This window comes from Camelus ferus, chromosome 24 (assembly GCF_009834535.1).
Source record: "Camelus ferus isolate YT-003-E chromosome 24, BCGSAC_Cfer_1.0, whole genome shotgun sequence".
Classification (NCBI taxonomy): Eukaryota; Metazoa; Chordata; class Mammalia; order Artiodactyla; family Camelidae; genus Camelus; species Camelus ferus.
The window spans coordinates 4,774,292-4,799,854 of NC_045719.1; the positions used below are offsets into that span (position 1 = coordinate 4,774,292).

General features: G+C 40.3%; 2 protein-coding genes across 3 annotated transcripts in view; both read left to right on the plus strand.

The window, feature by feature from the left end:
* DLGAP1 (DLG associated protein 1) overlaps window positions 1-25,563 on the plus strand; it is a 989,257-nt gene that overhangs the window by 27,768 nt on the left and 935,926 nt on the right. For both annotated transcript variants that reach the window (XR_004315048.1, XM_032467518.1), the window contains one exon: window positions 3,765-3,836. The gene's annotated coding sequence lies outside the window, so the exon portion shown is untranslated. The remainder of the gene's footprint in view (window positions 1-3,764; window positions 3,837-25,563) is intronic.
* The window catches only part of AKAIN1 (A-kinase anchor inhibitor 1), a 42,442-nt gene continuing 27,121 nt past the window's right edge, over window positions 10,243-25,563 (plus strand). The window contains exon 1 of the mRNA XM_032467525.1: window positions 10,243-10,428. Within this exon, the coding sequence (XP_032323416.1) occupies window positions 10,413-10,428 (16 nt within the window). The 5' untranslated portion in view covers window positions 10,243-10,412. The remainder of the gene's footprint in view (window positions 10,429-25,563) is intronic.

A 25,563-nucleotide genomic window follows, 5' to 3' on the forward strand; every position in this document is an offset into this window, starting at 1 on the left:
AATATACGTAGGTGTGAAATTCCTGAATCTATGGTAATCTGTGGTTTAATTTTTTGGGGAACTGTCAATCTATTGTCCTCAATGGCTGAACCATTTTACATTCCCACCAGGAGTGTACGAGGGACCTGATTTCTTCAAATCCTTGCCAACCCTTGTTGTTATTTTATTTTATTTTATTTTATTTTATTTTATTTTATTTTTTAAAGTACAGCCTTCTAGTGGGTATCAGGTGGTTCGTCACTGTGGCTGTGATTTGCGTTAACTAATGACTAATGATGTTGAACATCTTTTTATTACTTGTTGGCAATTTATATATCTTTTGGAGAGAGGTCTACTCAGATCCTTTGCCCATCTGTTATCTGATCTATTTGTCTTTTTGTTGCTGAATTTTGAGAGTTCTTCATATATTCTGGATACTAGACCCTTATCAGATACATGATTTGCAAATATTTTCTCGCATTCTGTAGATTCTTTTCACTTTCTCAATAATGTCCTTTCAGGCACAAACGTTTTTAGATTTAGTCCAGTTTATCTGTTTTTCTCTTTTGCTTGTGCTTTTGGTGTCATATCGAAGAATCCATTGTCAAATCCAACATCATGAAGACTTAACCTTATGTTTTCTTTTTAAAATTTTATGGTTTTAGCTCTTGCTTTTAGGTTGTTCACACATTTTAAGTTTATTTTTATCTGTAGTGTGATGTAGAGATCCAATTTTATTCTTTCAAATATTGATTCAGTTATCTCAGCATCATTTGTTAGAGAGGCCATTCTTTATTGAATGGTCTTTGCATGCTTATAGAAAATCAGTTGGCCATAACTTTATAGGTTTATTTCTGGACTCTGTTCTATTCCATTGATCTATCTATCTGTATGCCAGTATCACACTTTTTTTTTTTTTAACATTTTTTATTGCATTTATAATCGTTTTACAATGTTGTGTCAAATTCCAGTGTAGAGCACAATTTTTGAGTTATACATGAGCATACATATATTCATTGTCACATTTTTTTCTCTGTGCGCTATCTTAAGATCTTGTATATATTTCCCTGTGCTATACAGTATAATCTTATCTGTTCTACATTTTGAAATCCCAGTCTGTCCCTTCCCATTCCCCGCCCCCTTGGCAACCACAAGTTTGTGTTCTAAGTCTATGAGTCTGTTTCTATTTTGTATTTATGTTTTTGTTTTTGTTTTTCAGATTCCATGTATGAGCGATCTCATATGATATTTTTCTTTCTCTTTCTGGCTGACTTCACTTGGAATGACATTCTCCAGGAACATCCATATTGCTGCAAATGGCATTATGTTGTCGGTTTTTATGGCTGAATAGTATTCCACTGTATAAATATACCACATCTTCTTTATCCAGTCATCTGTTAATGGACATTTAGGCTGTTTCCATGTCTTGGCTATTGTAAATAGTGCTGCTATGAACATTGGGGTGCAGGTGTCATTTTGAAGTTGAGTTCCTCCTGGGTATATGCCCAGGAGCGAGATTCCTGGGTCATATGATAAGTCTATTCCTAGTCTTTTGAGGAATCTCCATACTGTTTTCCACAGTGGCTGCACCAAACTGCATTCCCACCAGCAGTGTAGGAGGGTTCCCTTTTCTCCACAGCCTCTCTAGCATTTGTCATTTGTGGATTTTTGAATGATGGTCATTCTGACTGGTGTGAGGTGATACCTCATTGTAGTTTTGATTTGCATTTCTCTGATAATTAGTGATATTGAACATTTTTTCATGTGCCTATTGATCATTTGTATTTCTTCCTTGGAGAATTGCTTGTTTAGGTCTTTGGCCCATTTTTGGAGTATCACTTTTGATCACAGTAGATTTGTAGTAACTTTGAAATCAGGAAGTTTGAGTTCTCCAACTTTCTTCTTCTTTTTAAATATTGTTTTGACTATTTGGGACCTCTTACTATTCTGTATTAATTTTAGGATTGGCTTTTCCATTTCTGCATAAAAGGCCATTGGAATTTTGATAGAGATTTCACTGAATTTGGGTAGTCTTCCTCAATATTAAGTCTTCCAATCCAGAGCCAGGGGTAGCTTTCCACTTATTTATGTCTTCTTTAATTTCTTTCAGCAATGTTTTATAGTTTTCACTGTACCCTGTGCTTGATTAAACTTATTCCTAGGTATTTTATGGTTTTGGATGTTATTGTAAATGAAATTTTTTTTTCTTAATTTCCTTTTTGTGTTGTTCATTTCTAGTAGATAAAAATACAGCTGATTTTTGTGTGTTGACCTTGTACCCTGCAACTTTGCTAAGTTGATTATCTGTAGTAGTTTTTTGTGTGTGGATTCTTTGGAATTTTTCTATATGTGGGATCATGTCATCTGCAAATACAAATAGTTTGACTTCTTTTCAACTTGTATGCCGTATTTCTTTTTCTTGCCTAATTTCTCTAGCTAAAACTTCTAGTGTAACAGAAGAAGTGACGAATGTGGGTACCCTTGTCTTGTTCCTGATTTGGGGGTGAAGACTTCAGTCTTTCACTGCTGATTGTGTGATAGCTGTGGGTTTGTCATGTATGCCGTCATCAGCTTGAGGAAGTTTCCTTCTGTTCCTAGTCTACTGAGTGTTTTTTTTTTTAATCATGAAAAGGTATAAGATTTTGTCAAATGCAAGAACTCTAACTAATACATTCTTCTTTTATTCATTTCTAAATCTTCTTCAATCAAGGGTATATTCATGGGTATATTTTATAGGAAATTATCTTTCAAGTGTGTCTTAACCAAAAAAAAAAAATTCTTATGACAAATAACCAGGATTATGATTTTTTGTGTTTGTGGTTCTGTATATTCTCAAGATGTTTTAAAAGTCGTAAGAGAAAATACATTGACTGACAGTGCACACCTGCTTTGGACAGGGTTGTAGTAGAGAATGTTAAATTTATTAAATGGGGGTGGGGTGACATTTGCCATTGTGGGACTAGCAAGTCCAAAATCTGTAGGTCAGGCTGGCAGGCTGGAGATTCAGGAGAGAGTGGATGTTGCATTTCTGAGTCTGAAAGTTGAAAGCTCAGGCAAAATTTCATTGTCATCCTCTGGAAGTGGAATTCTTTCTTTGGGAAACTTCAGTTTTTGCTCTTAAGGCTGTCAACTGATTGAATGAGGCCCACCCACATCATGGAGGGTAATCTGCTCACTTTAAAGTCAACTGATGCTAAATGTTAATCACATCCAAAAAACACCTTCACAGAACAGGTAAGCTAGTGTTTGACCAAATAACTAGTCACCATCCTCCTGCCAGGATGTCACATAAAATGAGCTATGTAGAACTTTGATCATTTTAGAATGCAGTTTGAAGACATTAGAGGAAATAGCTTAAACAAAAATGGGCGTTTGTGAGAGAACTCATCTGAAAGTTGTTTTTCATTTGATTCATAATTCTTTTAGAAAAGAGGTTAAATCAGGAATAGTTCTAAATAGTTACTTCCTTTAGGCAAGTAAATGTATAACCCTATCCCTATCTGTGTGAAATTAATCAGAACATATTTCAAACTGCTAAAAGCAGTTCTGACAAAGAACAGTGTGACTATCAAATAAATGGTTGTTGTTTTTGTCCAGGATGTACCTTTACCATTCATTCGCTCTCTTTGGGGGCTTATTTACAAGACTCAAACTGTGAGTCAGGAAGTAAGATGTACCCTGATGTCACATTAGAAAGACTTGTGAGACTCATATATGACAGGGACTTGATGAATGGATAACATGGGATTGAAATCACATTTTAAATTTGTGTGTTTGTCTTGCAGATATCCATGGGAGACAGTCCTCTTGCCTCCTGGAATGAATGGGCTTTGTTTTGACATGAGCCTCATATGAAGGTAACAGTCCCTTTCCACCCTTTGTCTGTGTCTGTAAGCTCCAGCTATATTCACCAACCTTTACGGATTTGTTAGGGGTATCAAATAAGTAATGCATGTGAAGGCATTTTGGAAGCCATCAAACATTAGAAAGTTGATGATCCAGGTAAGACAGTGTCTTTACCAAAGAGATGATAAATGTCAGAGAATTTATCAGAGGCCACTTGTTGGTTTCAAAGCTTTACACAATATATAAGTGAATTTTGGCATTTTCGGTGGGAGGGTTGGCTTTATTGAATTTTCAGGGCTTTCAGTGTGGAAAGCAAAGCATGGATGAATTCATGGAATTCAAGGTTTTAATAGCAGAGGTAGTAATATGGCTTACATGACTATCAGTTTAACAAGATTAAGTGGTCTCTTCCCCTTTGAGGCCCCAATCCTCCTTGGACTGACCGTGCAGCCTGGGACACAGTCTCCTTTTTTGGAGGCCCTGCTAAATTTACAGTTTCTTATCTAACCTTGTGAAAAAAACCAAAAAACAAAAAAACTTACCTCCAAGCCTAAACAGAATTTTCAAACAAAATAAAACAAATGTAAAACATGTCCTTTGGGGCTTGAGTGAATTTTCAAACAGAATAAAACAAATGCAAAACTGGCTATGCTTTTTCCTGCTTTTCTCCCCTGCTCTGTTTATCTTACAGACCCAACCTTGAGGCTTGGGCTCAAAAACGTTTCCCCTCTGCTCTGGCACTTAATTGAAAGCCTCAGCTAGCAAGACTTTAGCCTCTGCTTTGCATTTCAAGTGCTTGTTTTAAAATTCAAATGCCAAGAATTTGATTGTTTATTTTCTGAACCCAGTTCAGTCTCTCTCTAAAGCAGTAAAATCCAGACTAATGTCTACTTGGGTTATGTAAAGTGGTGTAAAAATCAATTACTGACTATGAAAACCATCAATTTCAATTTCCAAACATTATCATGCTACCTAAGCATTATTAGCTTATTCAAAGAATAAGTATTCTTCTAACTATTTTCTCTTCAGATTTATCTGGCAACTTCTCAGTATTTCTAACTATCCGTGCCTCCTCCCCCACCCCCACTGATGGAAACCAAGCTGTGTGGTTCATTATCTTCTCTTTGTCCACTCACCTTCTGGGATAATCTCTACAGCCCTTGACTTTAGTCTCAGGGTTCTTTTACTTCCTCCCTGGGGATTGTTCAGCGGTCACTTACAGGGGTGCTCTTGAGACTTTACTGTCCTCCAGGATGCCACCTTAAACTCAGAAATCCAGCCTCCAGTCCTGCCAGCTGTCTTACTTTGCTCTTGGGGAGCTAGTCCTTCACCCTCGCAACTTCCAGTCCAGAATGACCTCTTTCTTCCCTCCTCCTTAAAGAGTTTCCCAAGACTGAATTTCGTCCCCTTAATTTCTTTACCACTTGGATCCCATTGGTTACGTGCTTTCTCAACTGTTAAAGGAAAAATCCAACAATCATAAATTTTGAAAAGATCACATTGGTTTTACTGAGTGATTCATGAGTCAGGCAGTATCCAGATTCATGGATGCTAAGAGCCAAGAGCTCTGAAGAGCTGAAGAGCTGCTCAAGGAGAGCGATTTTTATAGACCAAAGTGATCAGGAGCAAGGAAGTTATGTTACCAAATTGATCAGGTCCTAGCCCAGGCTGAGATCCCGTGTCCAGGCCAGGGAGGTTCTTTTTCCAATCAGATTCACGCAGCCAATAACAAAACCACGCTGAGACTGGAACAGCACAGGCATTATTCAATAGCCAAAGAATGGAGAACAGGAACCTAGTTCGAAAATCAACTTCTCATCACAATTTGGGTGGAAACACTAAATATATAGGAGGGTCGAAGTAAAAGAGAGGGAATTAGAAAGAGTGGGAGGAATACTTATGAGTTATCCGAGAACAGGGGTGTGGTTTAGACCCTGAACTGGTGCAGCTCTCCTTTTCAGTCTCTGTGCAGACAATCCAGCTGTCATGGTGCTGGTGGGTGTGTCACTTAGCATGCTAATTCATTACAGTAAGCGTACAATGAGGCTCAAGGTCCACTAGATGTCACATCCTCTGCCATCTTGGGCCTAATTGGTTCTAACCAGTTCTTGTGTTTTTTCTCTTTGCACTTCCTCCTGAGACTTAGATAACAGTAGTAGGTTTCTATCTGAGGGAGGGGCAGGGGTATGATTCTGGGGCAGCAGCCTTGGTAACAGTTATACTGGGCATTTGCTGATTGGTCAACAGGGTTACTCTCCTTACATGGAGCAAAGGGACATCTTGGAACATAAACATACTACAAAATTTTAACTGTTCTAATGCACTTTTTCCAATAAGGAAGTTTTGCTGATGTTTCCTTTCACAAAATATAGCTATTCATAGTCCATTTTAAAGACTCACAGGATTCATAAACTGCTTCATAAAATGCAAACCTACAGAGACTTTGTCTTGTACTTTCTAAGCTCGCAAATTCTTTAACATTTCCCATTTCTTTTCTTAATGAGCATAGTCATTTTTATTCTCCCTCCCCCTTTATTCCATCTTCTATCTTCATTTTTTCCCCCAAATTATGTCATTTCCATCTCTTTGTATTTTTACCACACTCTTGTTAAGGCTTTACAGTTTGGATAGCACAAAGATTAGTTTTCCAGTGTCTTTTTTCTCATTCAGTTTTTCTGTTTTCATGACTCAATGTACCACATTCTCTTATTCCTTTTTAAATTTCTGCTTAATTCACCTCTAGGCTTTTCCTTAGGTCCAATTCAACAAATTCTAGCAGCTCTTAGGAGAAGGAAAGAGTTCTTCTCCAATACTTCATTTCTGTAATCATTTGAAACCTACAAAATAAGACATTTGGAAACAGTTATGGTTTAATGCTTCATAATGAAAAATGATTCTTTTCAATCTGTTTCAACTGTCCTCAGAGATGCTAAAAATTATTTAAAATTTTAGTTGATTGAATAATACATGTAAAATTAGTAGCTTGGAAATACTCAGGGTCTGGCTGGAGCCAAGGTGAACTGCAAATCATGGCAACTGTGGGAATATTTCAGGATGGGTTTTCAAACTTTTCTATTTGTGAAATCTCTAAGGACAGAGTAGAATAAATGAATGTTAGGGGCAATGGTTAGGGACTTGGGGAAATCTCAGAGTTATAGCCCTGACCTGCCTGTGGTGATTTCTCTGGAGTCTTCAGTTTAATGTTTATATGTCACATGAATCACTGCTTTATAGTGTATCCATGTTCATTTCCATGTAAAATATTCTCCCAAGTCTCCAAGTAAAATAGTTGGTTTTATTAGATGATTTAAAAAAAATTTTTTTTCTGTGCCTTTGGTTCATCCAGCACCTTGTTCAAGTCTCTGTAGGGGTAGGAATGCCCAGTTTGATAAGCTCAGCACCAGAGCAGGAAAGTTGGGGCATCTGGCCCAACATGTTTACTATCTTGCTTCCCATTACCATTCCCATCACTTACTGGAAGGGAGGATAATGGAATGAGATAGATGGTGGTGGAGGTGGTGGGCTGCCTCTCTGATAGATGACCATGTCAAAATGCAGTGGACTGAGGAGTGACTCACCCTGAGTGGAGGTGTTTAAAAAGAGACAGAGTGAGACTGTATTGGGAACTTAAGCCTCAGGTGTGGGCTAAGAATGGATAAATGATCTATCAAAGAATCTGGCTCTTCTGATAAAGTAGAAGGGAATTTTTATTTTTCTCTGAAGCCTTCTATTATTAAATTGATCACTTACATTATGATGTAAAAAAATGTAGTACCATTTTTAGGATATTTAAATTAAACTATCAAAACAATAATTCCAGTAGTAGTAAAAAATTGGAGACAATATTGTTGAATGTAAAAAATTTACTGAGGAAATAACTGTAAATAAAAAACTTACTAAAGTGCTGTGGTTTTATTGGGAATAAAATTAATTGTTCTTATTGAAATATAAACAAGCAAACACCGGACTGGGAGTATGTTGTCCTCTGGCTAGGTAGCAGTGGTGTGTTGGGTAGACAAAATGAAGAGGTGATGGGAGGAAGAAGGGCAGAGAACAGCTAAGGATGGGGCTGAGAAGAGAGTTTTACCTTCTGTCCTTGACCTTTCACATTGATTTCTACTGGATCATACCAGCTCCTGTTGCCACAGCAGGCTGATCAAAGGAGCTCTGGGACTTTTCCAGGCATTCTTTCTTCCTTTCTACTACCATCTTGGCCTCTGTTGAGTTTGGAAGTCTCTGGGAATCCATCTGGGTTCCTCCCTAACATTTGGAAAGATGTGCTCTGATGTTGGAGGAGAGAGAAATAATTTCTCTCTTTTTAAATGCTAATACATCTACAACTTGCTACTCAAAATGCAGTCTACAGACCAGCAGCACCTGCAGCGTGGACATCGCTTGGGAGCTTGTTTAGAATTCAGAACCTCAGGCTCCACCCCAGTCTACTGGATCATGAACTCTATTTTAACAAGATCCCCATGGGATTCATGTGCCCGTCAGTGTTTGAGAGTACTGATCTAGCATATTTAGTTTGCATTGCTATAGGGTGTCATCTACGTCCAGAGTGTCAGTAATTTCCTGGAATGTGTTTAATTGGGGCTGTGCTGTCTTAATGCATTATCGCATTTAATCCTCACAACAAACCTTCAGGATACTTTAATCCTTGTAGATAATACAGTTAAATCACGTATCAAAGGTCACACAGTAGTAAATGGTGAAGTTGTAGTACTTGGGTCTGACTGCTTGCCAAGCCTTTTTTTCTTTCCCTACATGATATTGCTTTTTTCTTGAAATTAATAATGAGTAATTATTTATGCATTGGGAGAATAAACCCATTAAGATGGTAAAAGAGAGCCCTTTTGATTGTGTTAAGAGAGGGAGGTCTTTCAATCATTGAAAGATTATTTCAAATAGCGTTTCACACTTTGTCTGGTGATACAGCAAAGACAGAGTGAAGCATCATTGGTCCCTGGCTTTTGGTGTAACTTAGGGAAGTGAGAAGACTGCATCCTGGCGTGCACACACTTCATCCTGCCCATCAGCTGACTTGCATCTTGCTGCTGAGCCAGGCCCCATCTGTTCAAGCCTGTGTTGAGCCAGGTGCGAAGAGCAGTACTGACTGTTTTATGCTCTGACTGTCCATATGCCTCCATGCAAACTGTAGTTCAAGAGCTGTAAAACTATTTGCATTTTCAATCTATCAGATGGCTTTGAACAAAACTAGTGCCAATAAGGCTATTTGAATGCTTAATATTTGCCAAATGAGGGTGAAATTTATGGCCACCAACCAAATTATTAAGAAATATGGCATTTTCAGAATGGCTGGGAGAGGTGCAAGGGAGGAAATCCTGTAAAACACTGGAAACAACACTAATCACCCTTTGTTCTTGGAAAACTCCATTCAGCTGCAAAAATAGAGTCCAAAACCCAAAGCAACTGGCATTTGCTTTGAAAGTGAAGGATCCTATCTCACTCTAACTCTGGGGTTGTAACCCAGATGGGTAGTACCTGTTGTGGGCTGTCTCACACTACCCAAGTATTTCTTGGGGGAACTAGAGAAAGCTTTAAAATGAGCAGTGTATTAGAAGCATGAAGTGAGCGTCGAGGCACGTCCCAGTATCTTTAGAGTAGAACTGGTGTACATGGGGCCACAGTTTTCCACTGGGTGAAGGCAGGGGAAGCATTAATGTTTCTTGATCGGTCCCAAGGCTTTTCTCACACTTGAAGGAAACTGTTGGCCCCACCTCTTACAGGGTGTGTATTTGTCGGTGGAGACCTACCTCACCGAGGTCTCTTTCCTCAGCGCTGGCCAGCCCTGCTGCCTCTAAAGTGATGACCTTGAGGGCCTCCAAGCTTGGGGGCTTTCAGAGCCGCCTGGGAGCAGGGCCTGATAGCGGCGCCCTCCTCACGCTCCTTAGCCAGTCTGTCCTTCCCTCCAGCGTCCTTTCTGAGGTTAGCAGAAGATTGGGAGTCTGGGAGAAAGAGGAGTCATGGACCCCAAGGACCTATTAACTTGCAGGCCCCACCCCTCTGTTCAAAGCTGACCCAACTCAGAGAACTCAGAGTCAGCCTCTAGAGTAAAGCTCTTTGAGTTATATATATTAAAAAAGGGCAAGCCCATCCTAAATGTCAGTTCGATATCCACGGGGGCGAGAGACAGCAGGTAATTAGAAGCAATTAGCTGTCCCCCTGCCGGGAAGCCGGGCAATTACCTTTTCTCTCTTCCTCTTCCGTCCTTCCTTCTCGGTGGAAGCGGTAGAAGGGTTTTGCTCCCCAAGCAGCAGTGTACACTGAGCTGGCGCGGGAATGAGGGGTGGACTGAGCAGGCATTCGCTCTCCTCCTCCCGCCGCTGGGTGGCCGCTGGCAGAGCAGTGCATTGTGGAGGCGGAGCGCGCCGCGGCGGGAGCCGCGGCCCCGGGATCGCGCTGCTGGGAGCTGTCCGAGGTGCTGACTGTCCCGACCTACAGCTGGCGCGCCCCCAGCGCGCCTACCTGCACCGGACCCCAAGTCCTGGCCTTCTGCCCACCCTTCGTCCGTCCGTCCGTCTGTCTGTCTCTCCTACCTTGGGGCGCAGCGGCTGGAGAAAATCATGGTGTTCGCTCCAGGTACACCTGCACCTTTCTCTTTCACCAGGTGTCCAGGAGGGGAGCGGGGAAGGGAAGGAAGAGAACAGGGAGGAGGGGCCTTTCCTATACTGCCCACCTGAGCGTTTTGGAGTTACTGTCTGTGAGCGGGGTCCGGCAGGAGAATGTCCCTCTCCTCAGTCCCGCCCCACCTGTCCTAACCATCTTAGCTGTCGTCTCGCCGCTTCCCGCCTAGCTCCTCCATGTCCCATTGGACTCAGGGCCCTTGAGAACTGGGACCTTCGCCAGCGGCACAGGCGCCTACTTTAGCGGGAGTGGGGAGAGATGGGGCAAAGAGGAGCGGGTTTCGGGCTGCTTCGGTGGGAACCTTCCTTAGTGCCACTTCCTCTTCTGTAGAAGTGGCTGGGAGACCTGGTTCTTCGCGACCTCCTGAGGAGAGAAGAGGATAAAGCCCGGGGAGTGGGATGAAGGGCAGAAGAGCGATACTCCTCAAGGAGTTAGACGTGTGACTCCAGCTGCCGGAGGCTGCAGTACAGAGGCTGTTAACTGCGGCGCTGCTGGTGGTTGCAGTGCCTTTTTGGAGCTGGCGGTGAAGGGCTTTAGTCCTTTTGCTGTTCTCTGTGGCTACAAGTTGGCGAATAGTCAGATTTGCTGCAGTTGAGCGGCGCGCGGGCATGTGCGTGTATGTATTGGCGTGAACGCCACAGTCCCCCAGCCCGGAAATGGGTGTGTGTTTCAGGCGCGGTCAGGCTAGTTAGGGAGCGGCGGGGAACGCGTGGTCATTGTTAAGGTGGGAAGCTCTCTTTAGGGGTAGAATCAAAGTCTCTCTCCTCCCCCTTAAATTACAGGCTCTGTTCTCATTAAAGACTGCTGTGGTAAAAATGGGAGTAAGGAAAAGAGTAGAGGGGCCTGGAATACTTTAACTGTGTTCTGATTCTTAAACCTGAAAGGTCGTTTTGTATTTGCTGTGTGGCCATGGGCCTCAGATAGCTGGGGAGGAAAGATATAATGCATTTTAAAAAGGTAAGAATTGAGTTTGGGCTTCACTGAATTCAAACAGCAACACTTGAGAAAAGGAAGCCTCACCCCGCCCCCTGCCCCCTCCAGCCTCCCAATCAGCATGCTAGCAGAGGAGGCCAGAATGAGTTTCTGTCAGTTCTGACACTCACCACAGGCAGTGACTCAGAGGAATGCCTCAGAGGAAAGCAAGCCCTTCTGCTGCCCGTCCCAAATAACTCAAGGGGAGACATCGCTCTGCACCGGGAAGGACATTCAATCAACATAGGATCTGTAAAGTTGGGAAGCACCAACTCTCTTTTGCATTTATAAACTACTTCACACTTTATAAAGCATTTTCATGCCATTTATCTCATTTGACCTTCCAGTTACGACCCGAAGTAAGCAACATCATCTTTATTTTACCACCTACCCCAGTAGGCTGGTTACAGATAATCTCACCAGCCTCAGCAGGAGTTTTTGGACTTCAGATTCTCTTTTTCCTGGGCCTCAGAGCCTGTCTTCCTGACAAAATGCCTTACAGGTTTCAGGGATAGCTGCCTTATGGTCCAAGGTCAGATGTAGCCAAAGGCAACTGTTCTCATACTTCCGGGGTGGGGGATGGGCTGGTGTTGTCCAGTTAGGATGGCTGGGTGATGTTAACTGGGTATTTTCTAGAAGCATGCTTGTGGGTGAAAGGTTGTGTGATGAGCAGTGCGGAATTTCTGGAGTGGACTGACTTGGCTTAAGCAGCCTACTATCTGGATAGGGCTTTAGTTTTCCATCCCCCCCACCAAGTTTTATATTAGTTCCATCTCTTCATAACTGTTAGAGATGGCATAAATTGACCTGAATTGGATATGTACAGAAACCTGTGGGGAAACACTTTTTGGATCATTTCCTCAATTTTGAGTTTCTCTTGAAAAGTCATAAGCATTTTAGGGCAATAAGAACGGGGTGCTAGAAATATTGTATCAATTACCTTTTCGTCTACTGATCGTAAGTCTTCTAACTCATGTAGTGAAATTATTCGGAAAGAAAATCAGAGCAATGAATTGTGTTTTAACTTTGCCAGATTTTCAGCATTACAACCTCATTTCTAGGACTCTTGCTCTTCTAAATCTGTATAATCTGGGGATCCAGATATTTTTGTACTAAGTCAAGGGAAATACTCCCCAACCCCTTTCTCCAAGCCAGTCTGACACTCGGGAAGGGAGGGAGCAGAGGCAAGTGCTGTGATTATTCCAAAATTACCAAAGAGTGCTGGATAATTCAAGATGAGTATAATAACAAATTAACAATGAGCTGGTCATAAAATTGGGTCAGTGGGTACTATGCCCTCAAAACCCATTGTAGCTTTGTGGATTTTAGCAAAAGGAGACAAGAACCCTGAATTCTGGTTCTGGCCTTGCCTGTACGGATTGACCTGCATCTAAAGGGCCTGCTGCCTCTTTGCTTACCTTTAAAAGCAAGGTGAAAGGTGACAGATTCATGAAGCAAGTTCCAGTCCAGAAGTACACTGGAACAAAGGAGAAGTAACTTTATTTACCTCTAGTTGCAATTCACTCTTGTCATATAGTATAAAATATTCTTGCATTCTCTTGTTTCAATTTATCTACAGAATGTAAGGAACAGGGCTTGGGTTGGGCAGATCTTTGGGTGGTTTTTCAGTTCCCATAAGGTAGACAATTCAGTTCTACACTTTTCCTCCTTCTTATACTATTCATAGCCTTTGTAACTTAACAGGGTTTTGGTTTTGTGCTTACCAGTTTTAAACCCCTTCAAGGTAAGGGCCGTGGCTACTACTTATTTAAGAATTCAGTTACCTGAAGGTGATCACTCATTTCTCTTCCCTCTATAGGAATTACACAAAATTAATAACATTTAAATGAGAAATAAATATATATATATATATTACAGATATGTTTAATTTCTCTGTAAATACCAAATATCCCTAAACATAGGTGAAACCAAGCTGTGGGCAAAAGCCAACAAAAAAGGCGAAAGTCAGACCCTTGGCTTTTCCTAAATATCTGATTTGTTCCTCCTGTTTTCTTACTCCCAAACTGAAGGTAAAAATCCTTCTTTGTAGAGCAGTTTGCGAAGATTTAGAAGCATACCACCAGTGCTAGAGGGAAGACAGTGACATGAACAATGTGAAAAAATGTTTTCACTCCTGTGCATGCTATTAAACAGGCTACTTGGTCTGTGACTATAGCAAAGCTTCCACTTGAGAGAAAAGAAAAAAACCCTGGGAAGAGATGTCTGGACTTCCTATATGATACTGTTGGTTTTGTGTGGGGACTGTCAAGGCATTCTTACCAATTTGTGGATGGAGTCAAAGTAGAAGAAAGAAGATCACTGTTGGAACATTGTTGTTGGAAGTGAGAAAGCACCCAAGAGAATGCCGGGACATTTCCTGTCCTGCCCCAGGATGAGAAAGAAGATGCTCACAAACTCAAACGTCTTTTCATGCCATTGTTTTATCCAAAGAATTCAAGACACTGAACAATCAGGTTAGCAACCCCTCCTCCCTTGAGGAAGAGCTATTAAAGGATAGAGTCTGAGGTGGAAAGTGAGGACACAAGTTTCCTTATCTCTGGGACAGTCCTCAGTGATTAACATATACTTCAGGGATTATTGAGCTTCTCTGCCGGTGAACCAAATATATACTTGACTTTATTTGGGTTGCCTTCAAGTAAAATGTATCGTCCATAAGAAGATCATTCTCTTGCAAATGAATTAGTCAAAGTATGATAAGAATTTCAAGGGGTAATAAAAATGGTATAATTTTGAGTAGACAGCCAGTTCCTTGACTTCTAAAATTAGTGTGAAAAACATTTAGCAAAAATAGTTCTAGAGAGAGCTATCAAAAGTATTTAAGAAAATATTTACTGTAAGACAGTTACAGCTTTTATTTATTTATATAAACCTCTTACCAGTTCCTGAGAGATCCATGAATAAATAAATTATATAGCAGACTGTCTTAACTGTAAAGTTTATAGTCTGCCAACTCAAATTCTCTTCTGTTGGCATAAAGTTTTTTTTTTTAACTTTACTAATTTATTATTTTAAGAAATGTATATACAACAAGCATTTAGTCCATAATGAGTTGATTTTAGGATATGGTGTGAATTACAGGTCAAGTTTAATTTTTTTGCACATGAATATCCAATTGTTCTAATACCATTTTTTGGAGAGACTCCATTTCTCCATTGAATTACCTTTGTAACTTGTTAAAATTAATTGGCTCTATTTGTGTGGGCCTATTTTTGGACTCTTTATTCTATTTTATTCATCTTATCCTTCCAATGACACCACACATGTCGATTACTATAGCTTTACAGTAAGTCTTAAACTCAAGTAGTGGAAGTCCTTTAATGTATATCTTTTCTTCCAAAATGATTTTGATTATTGTAGTTCCTTTGCCTTTCCATATAAATTTTAGAATCAGCTTGCCTATACCTACATTTAACTCTGCTGATATTTTGATTGGAGTTTTGTGAACTCTATAGACCAGTTGGTAGAGAATTAGTATCCCAATCATGTGTCTCCAATCCATGAACACGATGTGTCTTCATTTATTTAGATCTTCTTTGATTTCTTCCATGAATATTACGTAGTTTTCAGATTTTGCAAATGTTTTGATAGACTTATACCTAAGTATTTCTTTTGGAGGGAGCATTTAAATGGCATTTAAAAACAATTCTGTTTCCAAACATTCATTGCTAGTGTAGAAATGGGATCTATTTTTGCATGTTGACTTTATTTCCTATGATCTTACTTAACTCTCTCATTAGAGGAGCTATTTTGTAAATTTGTTTTGATGTGGGCAGTCATGTTGTCTGCAAATAGAGACCATTTTATTTATTTATTTATTTTTTCTCCCAGTTTTATACCTTTTTGCACTGGCTAAGGCTTCTCTTACTATGTTAAACAGGAGTAAGGAGAGTCACCATTCTTGCCTTCTTTCCTCTGGTCTTAGAGGAGAACAGGCAGTCTTTGACCAGGAAGTGTGACGTTAGCTGTAGGAGTTTCTGTAGATACTCTTTCAGGTTGAGGGAGTTCCTTTCTATTCCCAGTTTGCTGTGCATTTTTATCATCAAGATGTTGTATATCATTAAATATTTCTTCTGCTTGTAATGATATGACCAGCTGGATTTTCTTGTTTAGACTGTTAATATGGTAGATTGCACTGACTGATTTTCAAACAGTGAACCAGCCTTACATTCCTGAGATTACATTCCTTACACTCACCTACACTCATTTGGTCATGATATTATTATTCTTTCCATATGCTGAAAGATTCAACTCATTAATATTTTGTTGAGGATTTTTTTGTCGAAGTTCATGAGAAATGTTGGTCTATAGTTGGCTTTCCATACACTATTTTTGTCTGGCTTTGGTATCAGTATAATGCTGTCTTCATAAATGAGATGGGAAATGATCCCTCCTCTTTGATTTTCTGGCAGAGATGTTGTAGAATAGTATCATTTCTTCTTTAAAGTTTGGTAGAATTCATCAATGAAACCATTGGTTTCACTGGGCCTAGAGTTTTCTTTGTAGGGAGCTCTTTTAACCATGAATTAAATTTTTTAAAGAAGTATAGGACCATTCAGTTTATCTTGGCTGAGTTTTGGTAGTTTTTAATGAGTTAGTCAATTTCATTTAATCGCTTGAATTTATATGAATACATTTCTCTGTAATGTTCTCTTATTATCTGCTTAATCTTTGTGGGGTCTATATTCTTAGCTCCCTTTTGTTCCTGATAGTGGAAATTTATGTGTTTTATTTATTTTTCTTTGACAGATTGGCTATAGGTTTGTTTGTTAATTTTTAAAAATCTTTTCAAAGAAACATCTTTTTGTTTCATTGATTTTCCTGTTTCCAGTGTCATTGATTTCTGCGCTTTATCGTTCCCTTCTTACTACTTGCGTTTACTTTGCTCCTCTTTTTCCAGACTTAGAATGAAACATATTGTTTATTTGGGATCTTTTTTTTTTCCTAATATAAGTATCTAACACTATACATTTCCATCTAAGCATTACTTCAGACTATCTTACAAATTTTAATGTTGTATTTTTATTTAGTTCAAAGTATTTTCTAACTTTCTTTGATACCTCCTCTTTGTCCCATGAGTTATTTAGAAGTATGTTTAGTTTCCAATGATTTGAAGATTCCTTACATGTCTTTCTGTTATTTTATTTAATCCAGTTTAATTCCATTATGGTCTGAAAAATAAGCTTTCTATGGTTTCAATTGTATTAAATTAGGTGAGGTTTATTTTTGAGACAAAGTATGGTCTGTCTTGCTGAATGTCTCATGAGCACTTAAAAAGAACGTGTATCTGCTCTTTTTAGGTAGAATGCTTTATAAATGTCATTTTGATACAGGTGGTTGAGGATGTTCATTCTTCTATATTCTAGCTGATGTCCAGCCTACCTGGCCTATTGATTACTAAGAGAGGAGTGATAAAGCCTCTAGCAAAAACTGGATTTTTCCCCTTTTGGTTTATTACTTTTTGCTTCATGTATTTTGCTGCTCTATTATTTGGTGTATACACACTTAAGATTGTTGTATTTTCTTGGTGATTTGCCTCTTTTATCATTAAGTAGTGTGTCCTTCTTTATCTCTGGTAATTTTTCTTGCTCTGATGTCTATTTTGACTGATAATAATACAGCCACAGCACCTTTCCTTTCATTAGTGTTTGCATGGTACAATTAATTCTCACTATTCATGGATTCCATATTTGTAAGTTTTCCTATTCACTAAAATCTATTTGTAGAATAGATTAATTGAAATCAGTACATGCAGACTTCCTCTGTCATTCAAGGACGTGTATAGAGTGACAAATTTTGAGTTGCCTCACGTGCATGTTCCCAGCTGAGGTTGAATAAGGCTTTGCCTTGTTGTTTTAGCTCTCATACTGTAAACAGATGTGCTTTTTGTGGTCTATTTAGCTTTTTACACATTTGTGCTTTTTGTTGGTGATTTCCCCTCTTTAATGTGGCCCTCAAGTGCAGGGCTAAGGTGTTGTCTAAGGTCCTAAGTACAAGAAGGATGTGCTGTGCCTTACGGAAGAGGAAATTGTTAGCTAATTGCCATTCAGGCATGAGTTATAGTGCTGTTGGTTGTGAGGTCGATGTTAACAAATCAGCAACTTATATTAAATAGGGTGTCCTTAAACAGAAACACACGTAAAACAAAGTTATGTATTGATCAGTTGATAAAAAATATTGTGACCAGAAGCTCTCAGGAACCTAATCCTTGTATTTCCCTTGGGACCAGTGGTTCCATATTTGCTAACTCACTGTTTGCAGCGACTTTATAGAATATAACTACTGTAAATAATGAGAGTTGACTGTAAGTCATTTTACATCCTTTCACTTTTAATATCTTTATCATTATATTCAATGTGGGTTTCTTGTAGACACCATATTGTTGGGACTTGCTTTTTAATCAAATGTATAGAGTTTAAAGGTTGTTTAAGTTAGCTACTGACTGTCTAGATGTCTTTCTTCTATAATTACTGCATTTTCTAATTCCCCGTTATCATTTAAAATTAAACAATATTTCATCATTTGAAAATTTTTGTTGTTACAGTTTTAGAAATTTTAATAAGCATAGATAATCAAAAAGAAAATAAAAGCCACATTATCCATCAGTAACAACTGTTAGTATTTTATATACAATTTCTCAGACTTTGTCTCTGTAATTATATCTCCCACTTTTTAAAACAAAACTCTGTCCTGAATGCACATTATTTTTGAACATGATTGTTTACACAATGTACCAATATCTTTTCATGCCATTCGGTTGTCTTATACATACCATTTTAAAAAATGACATAGAGCAAAGTTATCATTATTCTCGTTACTATAGATGACAAAAGTAAGGCTGAGAATGCCTGACCAGTTTTATGTTTCAGAACCAAGATTTGACATTGGATACACTTATTTTCTATACAACAATAAATAGCAAGCAACAAATAATTTGTATACTAGGGTTAGAGACAAAGGAAAAGAGATAAAACTGGTCTCCTTTGGAGAGAATCTCTGTATATTGAGTGCCTCTTCTTCCAAGTTAGAGGACACAGCGTACTCTCTCAACCACACCAAAAAGGGCTTTGTCCTTTTCTAATTCCAGGAATGTTTATCTTTGGGCTGCTGTCGGTGATGGAAAGTGAAACAGTGGGCAGTCAGAACTGCCAAAAGTTGACCATGAGAATAAACAGATCTAACAAATTTCCACAGTGCTTTATAGTTTTTAAAGCATTTATATTCACTATGTGTCACATGAAGAACACTTCTTGGGTTAAGAATTAATGGCATTGGGTTAAGCATAGTCTCTCCTTCTCTATACAGCTGATGAGACTATTTCAGTTATTCTGTAACTACTCAAATATGAGGCAAAGTTGGTTGCTGCAGAAGCTTGGGGTTTGGGGACAGACAGGCCTGGGTACAAACAGCTCCCCTCTGCCAGGTCCACACTTAGTGGCATTGGCTAAGTCATCCAGTCTTGCTGATTTGCTCATCTGTTAAATGAAGATCATAGTATCTATTTTCAGAGGGGTAATGAAGATAAAGATGCAGTGCCTGGCCCACAGGGGGCTAAACAGTAGCTGCGACTGACGTTACTGTTTTAAAAGGCAGTAACTAATAAGGTGTGTTTTATATACAAATGCTTGTATGTGATTTCTGTCTTGGGGAGCTATAGAGTTGATTCTTTCTGTAGAAGAATCCTGACTTCCTGATCCACTGTGTTACCTGGGTAGAGGTCATGAAACTTTAAAAGAAAATGCTATGTCAAGCTGAATTAATGAGAAAGCCGATGTCGAAGTTTATCCCTGGATGAATAAGTTATAAATCGCAGAAAGTTGCTGTCTAAAGGCTTGCAGCTGCATGCTTGAAAGCAGATGGCCGTCTTGCTGATCTGAATCACTCTAATCATCTCTAAATTTGAAAGCTGAAAGATGATTTTCTGATAAGAGTATAGGGCATTATAATTTTAATATTTAACTATTTAGTTAGGGTACATTTGTACTTTGGGATTTGAGGTATGTTTCACATTCTCTATGCCTTTTTTTCCCCTGGAGACCCAAGTTCCCATTCTGTGATCTTATGTCATAGCCATGCACATATCCTTAGATACTTTTTTTTGAACATGATCTTTGGTCCTGCATAAATCTTCTTAGAAAGAAAGCCGTAAAGTTTGTTAGTTGCAACAACTCCATAGTCATTAGCTAGCGATTAGGAGAAGGGTTGGAGTTTTTCTTCAAAAGTTTCCCCAACTTGCTGTGCGACTAAGTGATGTGCTTTCTGTACCTCTTTCCAAAACGTTTTCTAAATAGTCCTCCTCAGCATCTTCGAGGTTTAGCATCTTAGTTCTTAGCATAGACATTTATTGGGCAGAGGACTTGAATACAAGAAGATGCAAAAGAATTACATTTGTAGAAGACCTACTATGTGCTAGGTATGTCATATGCATTTTTTTAAAAAGCAAAACACAACTTTTGTAAAGAAACGCCAAACTTAGGAACTGCCTTTCTTTAATTTGTGGCTAAGTGCTGCTTCATGTTCTAAATAGTCGCAGATGATCTACTTGCTGAAATTAGTAGATGAAACTGAAATTCCTTCTCCTTTTCCTTTAAAAATTGTGGACTTTTCCCCCCTCCAAAATGAGAGAAATCGTGCTTCTGGTACTTAAGAAATACATTCAGATTATGAATGTAATGTCTCTGTTCCGGACACCTGTCATAGACCGCGTATGATGGGTCTGTCTGGTATGGAGACAGGGGGCCTCTATAGAATCCACATCTGTGTTGTCTGACAGAAGTTGCTAATTTTTCTCTCTGTGAAATTTATTTGTAACACTCTTAGGTACTTATTTTTGCCCTTCCATTTTAATTTTACATTTTTGGGAGAATAAAAAATGAAATTGTATCTTTATTGCAGTACCATAGATGAAACTTTGATCACCCCCAACCAGGGAATTTAGAGTGAAGTTCCCTATGGGCTTAATTGCAATCTGAATCATGAGAAGAGATGATTCCACTACTTAATCAGGCCATGCTGTACGAGTCAATACATAATGGTTGTTTTGCTCTAAAAATAACTTCTGTTTAGAAGGACAACCTTGAAAGCTTCATTTATCATGCCATCTTTCTTGTGCCTTTGGGGCAATGCTAGTAGGGTGGAGCTCTCGGCCTTGAGAATGGAGCTCAGGAACAAGAACAGGTATGACCTCTCCTCCTCCCAGCACCTTCACCAGAGCAGAGCTCTTAGTGGGAGTCACTTGCAACCGGGGCTGGGGGAAGGAGGGATAGCAGCCTTGGTGGGAAGGGAGCTGGGGGTGTCAGAAAGGCCATAGATAGTTGGGTGGGGGGGTAACGTTTTTAGATAATTTCATTTATTTATTTGACAAACCTTCACTGCCTGTCTTCTCTGAGCCAGACACTCTCCTAGGGGGTGGACACTAGGACTTGAATACACAGAAGTGCACGAAAGCAGAAGTGTTCAAGAAGAGGTTCTCCAGGTGGTTGCTTGTGCATTTGGGCTGAGGACCAGTGATCTAACTTCAAAGGGCAGGCGCACCAGGCAGGCAGCTTGCCTGACTCTTCACTCCTGTTCTTCATGTGTCTTCTCTTCTCAGACTGAGGCCTGTATAACCTGGTATGTGCTGGATAAATGAATGAACGAATGAGTTAATGGTCATCTTTCTTTTCCCTTCATAGTCATCCCATTAAAGTAAAAGGCAAGAGGAAAGTCTAACTCTGCTGCCCACAGTAGGGGCTTTTCAGCCAGGCCCTGCTCTGGTGGAAGGAAGACACCTCTTCTGGTCATTGGCAGGACTGTAGGACGTTATATACTGGGAGTGGACCTGTCCCACTTGTTCCTGGTGAGAAAGTAATCACTGAATGATCACAGCAGTCAGAAACGCAGGATCACATGTCAGTTAGCAGGAGGGGCTGTACACCCATAGGTGGACAAGTCCCACCTTGGTAAGGCTTGGAGTCAAAGCCAGGTTAGCAGGTTCTCCCGTGCGGAGCATAAAGACCTAGAGGGGCATCAACCAGGGATTTGCACTGAGGACTTTGGGATGAGATCCCTCTTATCCAGTGGTTTGCCCACGGGCATGACTCTCAGATGGGTGTGGAGTCACAAGTGAAGAAGGAATAAGGCAGAACTCACATGTATGCCAGGGATTCCACCCAGCCGTGTCAGTTCTGTATCCTCCTCAGTGATGTTCTAAGTAGCTTTCGGTGTTCCCACAGTGGTCTGGGTCAAATGGGGAAACGGTCATTTTTCTCAGTTCCACATTTCGGAAGGGCATAACAGTTCACATTTCAAATACAGAAGAATCAAGATAAGTATATTATCAAATGCGTTTTCCCTCAGGCTTAAGATATATTTTCATTTTATAATTTAACTTAGAAGCAATTTACATTTGAAAAAATAAGAGAGTATATTTATTATATAGAGAGTATTACATACAGGGCATGAGTCTGAAAACAAATGTTTAATGCTATTTAATATGCTGAGTGTCCCACTTGGTTTTGGGAATCCTGGAATTGAACTGAGTGAAAAAAAATTTTTGTTATAATACTATTAATGTGGTTATATATATTTACTGTTCAAAATGATTTTTCTTCAAAATTTTTAAAGTGTTTTCAAAGTTAACATATGATATATACAGGCAACATGGCTTTAGAAAACACTGCATGGCTTGGAATCAGAAAGTTGGCTTTAATACCAGGACTTTCTGCATACCTACCCTGTGATTTGGGAAAGTTACTTAGTCTTTCAGAACCTCCGTTTACCTAGTAATGAAGTAGTAATAATAACCCCTTTTGTCATGTAGGGTCAAAATAATGGTTTATAGAGAAATTATTTTAGAATATACTCAAGAGTGTGCATCAAACAAAAATTTGAGTTATAATTTTTATTTAAAAATTTTAACCTTAACTAGAGGCTCACCTTGCATGAATCTATAAGAAAAAAAGTCCCATGATATCCTTAAGCGTGTAACACCCTTTTACAAGCCCACTGCTGCCACTGAGCTAGCTGAGGTGCCCGCTGGGGGCCTGGCCTTTGGGAATTGCTGTGTTTTGCTGCCTCCCCGAGGCCCACACACCCTAAAACCTCAGCTGGTCTCTGAGTGGAACTGTGTGTACTTTGGGAAGAACATGAAGACCTTCCAAGGGGTTCATGGCTGCAGAGCATGTTTTAAGGGAATTGGTTTCTATGTCATTATTTTAAATGTCTTAAAATTGATTTGCTGGAGAAACCACCTGTGGTCTGCAGGGTCCACTGTGTTGCCACCACTTTTATGATTGCCCTTCTCTCTTATACAAAAAAAAAAAAAAAGCTATGTCTCGCCCTTCTCTATGTTACAGTGTCCTGAAATGGAAAAACCTGGGAGGCACCAAACATTCAGGGCAGGATCTTACATGTTAGTGTTTTGTTACAGCACTTGGATTCTACAGAGTCTCCCAAACTGAAGACACTAGCACCTGCAGGCTTTACTGTCTAGGGCGGTGGTTCTCAACCCGGGGCAGTTTTGTCCTCTCCTCCTTCTCCAGGGGGACACTGGATAAGGCGTGGAGACATTTTTACTTGTCAGACTGAGGGGTGTTACTGGTCGAGCCAGCTACAGAATTTGCAGGGCACAGTGCAAGATAGAAATGTGGGGCCCCTGGTTTGAAAAGCAGGACAAAATGTCACTGAAGGTACTAAAACAGAAAGCTTTTACCTTTCCTATTTGGTCCCCCTTCTCCTCCCACACCCCCCTCAGTTAGTAAGGCTGTTTTTAATTGTCTATTTAATATCTTCCTAAGAAAAATTAAAAATTTAAATGATTAGTATGAATTGTACCATTCATCTTCAAACCATGCACTACTAGTTTTAACTAGGGTTTTTTTGGGGGGGGGGTAATTAAGTTTATTTATTTATTACTATTTTTTAATGGAGGTACTGGGAATTGAACCCAGGACCTCGTGTATGCTAAGCACACACTCTACTACTGAGCTATACCCTCCCCTCCTGCACTACTAGATTTAAATACAAATATGACTTGTCTGCCAAATCTATGAAATTAAACAACTTGAATTTTGTGGCGTGTATGTGCATATATATTTCTGACTGTAACACATTTCTGCACAAAACTTAATGAACTGTTTTTATTTCACTTCATGATATGCACCTGTTCTCCCAACATGCTCTGCCCTAGGCTTACTGATGGGGCAGGAAGGACTGAAAAAAAGGAACTGAGAATCATCCTATATTTCCCTTTCCTTCTGTGCCACTATTTTCAGCACAGGTTGCTGACTAAGGCGGGGGAACAAGAACAAGAAAGAGTATGAGAGGGTCCCTTGGTCGTTCATATTTCTTAGAATGTCTTTGCCTCCTTTCTGTGTTCTGAGGAAGCTATGGTTCTAACAGCACGTGTGGCCTCCCCCCACCCCTCACTCAGCTGTAGACATAACACACCTTGTACCTGCTTTGAGCATCACTGAACTCACACACGTCATGAGCCACTGGAATTCTGTGCTCGTGGGACATCACTAAAGCTGTATGCATATGTGTGTGGGCCAGTGAGAAGTGACACCTGCCCTTATCTCCTCTCTGCAGACCCCTGTTCCATCATCCCATTGAACTTCGCTTACAAAACTCAAGTTCAAAGATAAGATTAAAAAGAATTCCAAGGGGAGGAGGGTATAGCTCAGTGGTAGAACGCATGCTTAGCAAGCATGAGGTCCTGGGTTCAATCCCCAGTACCTCCATTTAAAAAGAAATAAACAAAAATCTATTACTCCCCCTCAAAAAAAACAAACAAACAAAATACAATTTTAAAATATTTGGGGAAAAAAAAAAGAATTCCAAGATGGCAATGGCAGAGCATTAGATCAGGCACAGGATCCTCCTGGCTGTGGGGCTCTGGGTGTCTGCACCAGTCACATGCCCACGTAGCTGGCCTCGGCTCCTGGCATCTAGCCCCTAGCGGCTAGGGATGCAGCTACACATCTTGTGGTACCCAGGACCACCTCTCACATTGAAGGCATTGTCTCTAAAGAGCATCTGAGTAGTGCGCACAAGGCCGCTTCTCTCTTTTTCCATAGAGTTGTTCCCGTGGTGGGTTCTGCTCTGTGTTCCGCAATGTCACGGTCACTCCACCAGAGACCACCACTTCCTGCTTTTAGAGGGGAGGGACTGTTTACTCTGTGGTAGTTGGAGCCCTCAGTGCTTCATCTGGGCAGTTTTGCTCACTACGCTTTGCTGTCAGTTTGTCCTGGTGAGGGTGGACAGGTTCTCCAGGGTGGTGGGTCTTGACCGCTCCTGGAGGTGGAACGTGGACCTCAGGGTCCCTGTAGGCAGTGCTTCCTTGAAAGGGAATCCTCATGAGCACAGCTGCTCACACAGGACAGGACACAGAAGGCAGCCCTCAAGAGCTTGGCCTTCTTTTTGCGATGGTTCCCGGGGTCATCCTAGGCCAGGCCGGGTCATCTCCAATACGAGTCTGCAGCACTATTGCAACTAATCTACAAGTCAAAAAAATGTTTGTGGGGGGAGGAGATAGCTCAAGTGGTAGAGCGCATACTTAGCATTCATAAGGTCCTGGTTCAATCCCCTACCTCCTCTAAAAATAAATAAATAACTATGCCCACCCCCGAAAAAGAGGGAAAAAATGTTTGTGGAAGAAAAAAGCTGGCTTAGGCAGCCAGAGAAGGTAGGGCAGGGAGCAGAGAGCAGGTATGGGATGAATAAGGCAGGTGGGGGAGGTGGGGTGGGGTGGGGTGGGCTCCAGGGCAAGTGCTCCGAGCATCTTTCTTGGACTGTTGCTTTCATGTGCCAGGAAGAGGGCTAGGATGGGCAAGCAAAGATCCCAGACAGCCCAGAATTCATCCCCTGCCCCCTTTTCTGGCTGGAATTCCATTTCTAGGTCTCTAACCACATGAAGCAGATGGCGGGGATAGGGATGATGCCTAGGTCGGGCCAAGCTGACAGGTGCCAGGTGCCTGAGTGGGACTTACTGCTGCTGCCCACCGCCACTGGTGTGGTCCAGGGCTTAGTTCAAGGCAATTCTTTGAAGCTTCTCTCTGAATTCCCAGAGCTTGTTTCACATTAATTAATTATTTATGTTCTAGACCTGGGCTCCTGCAA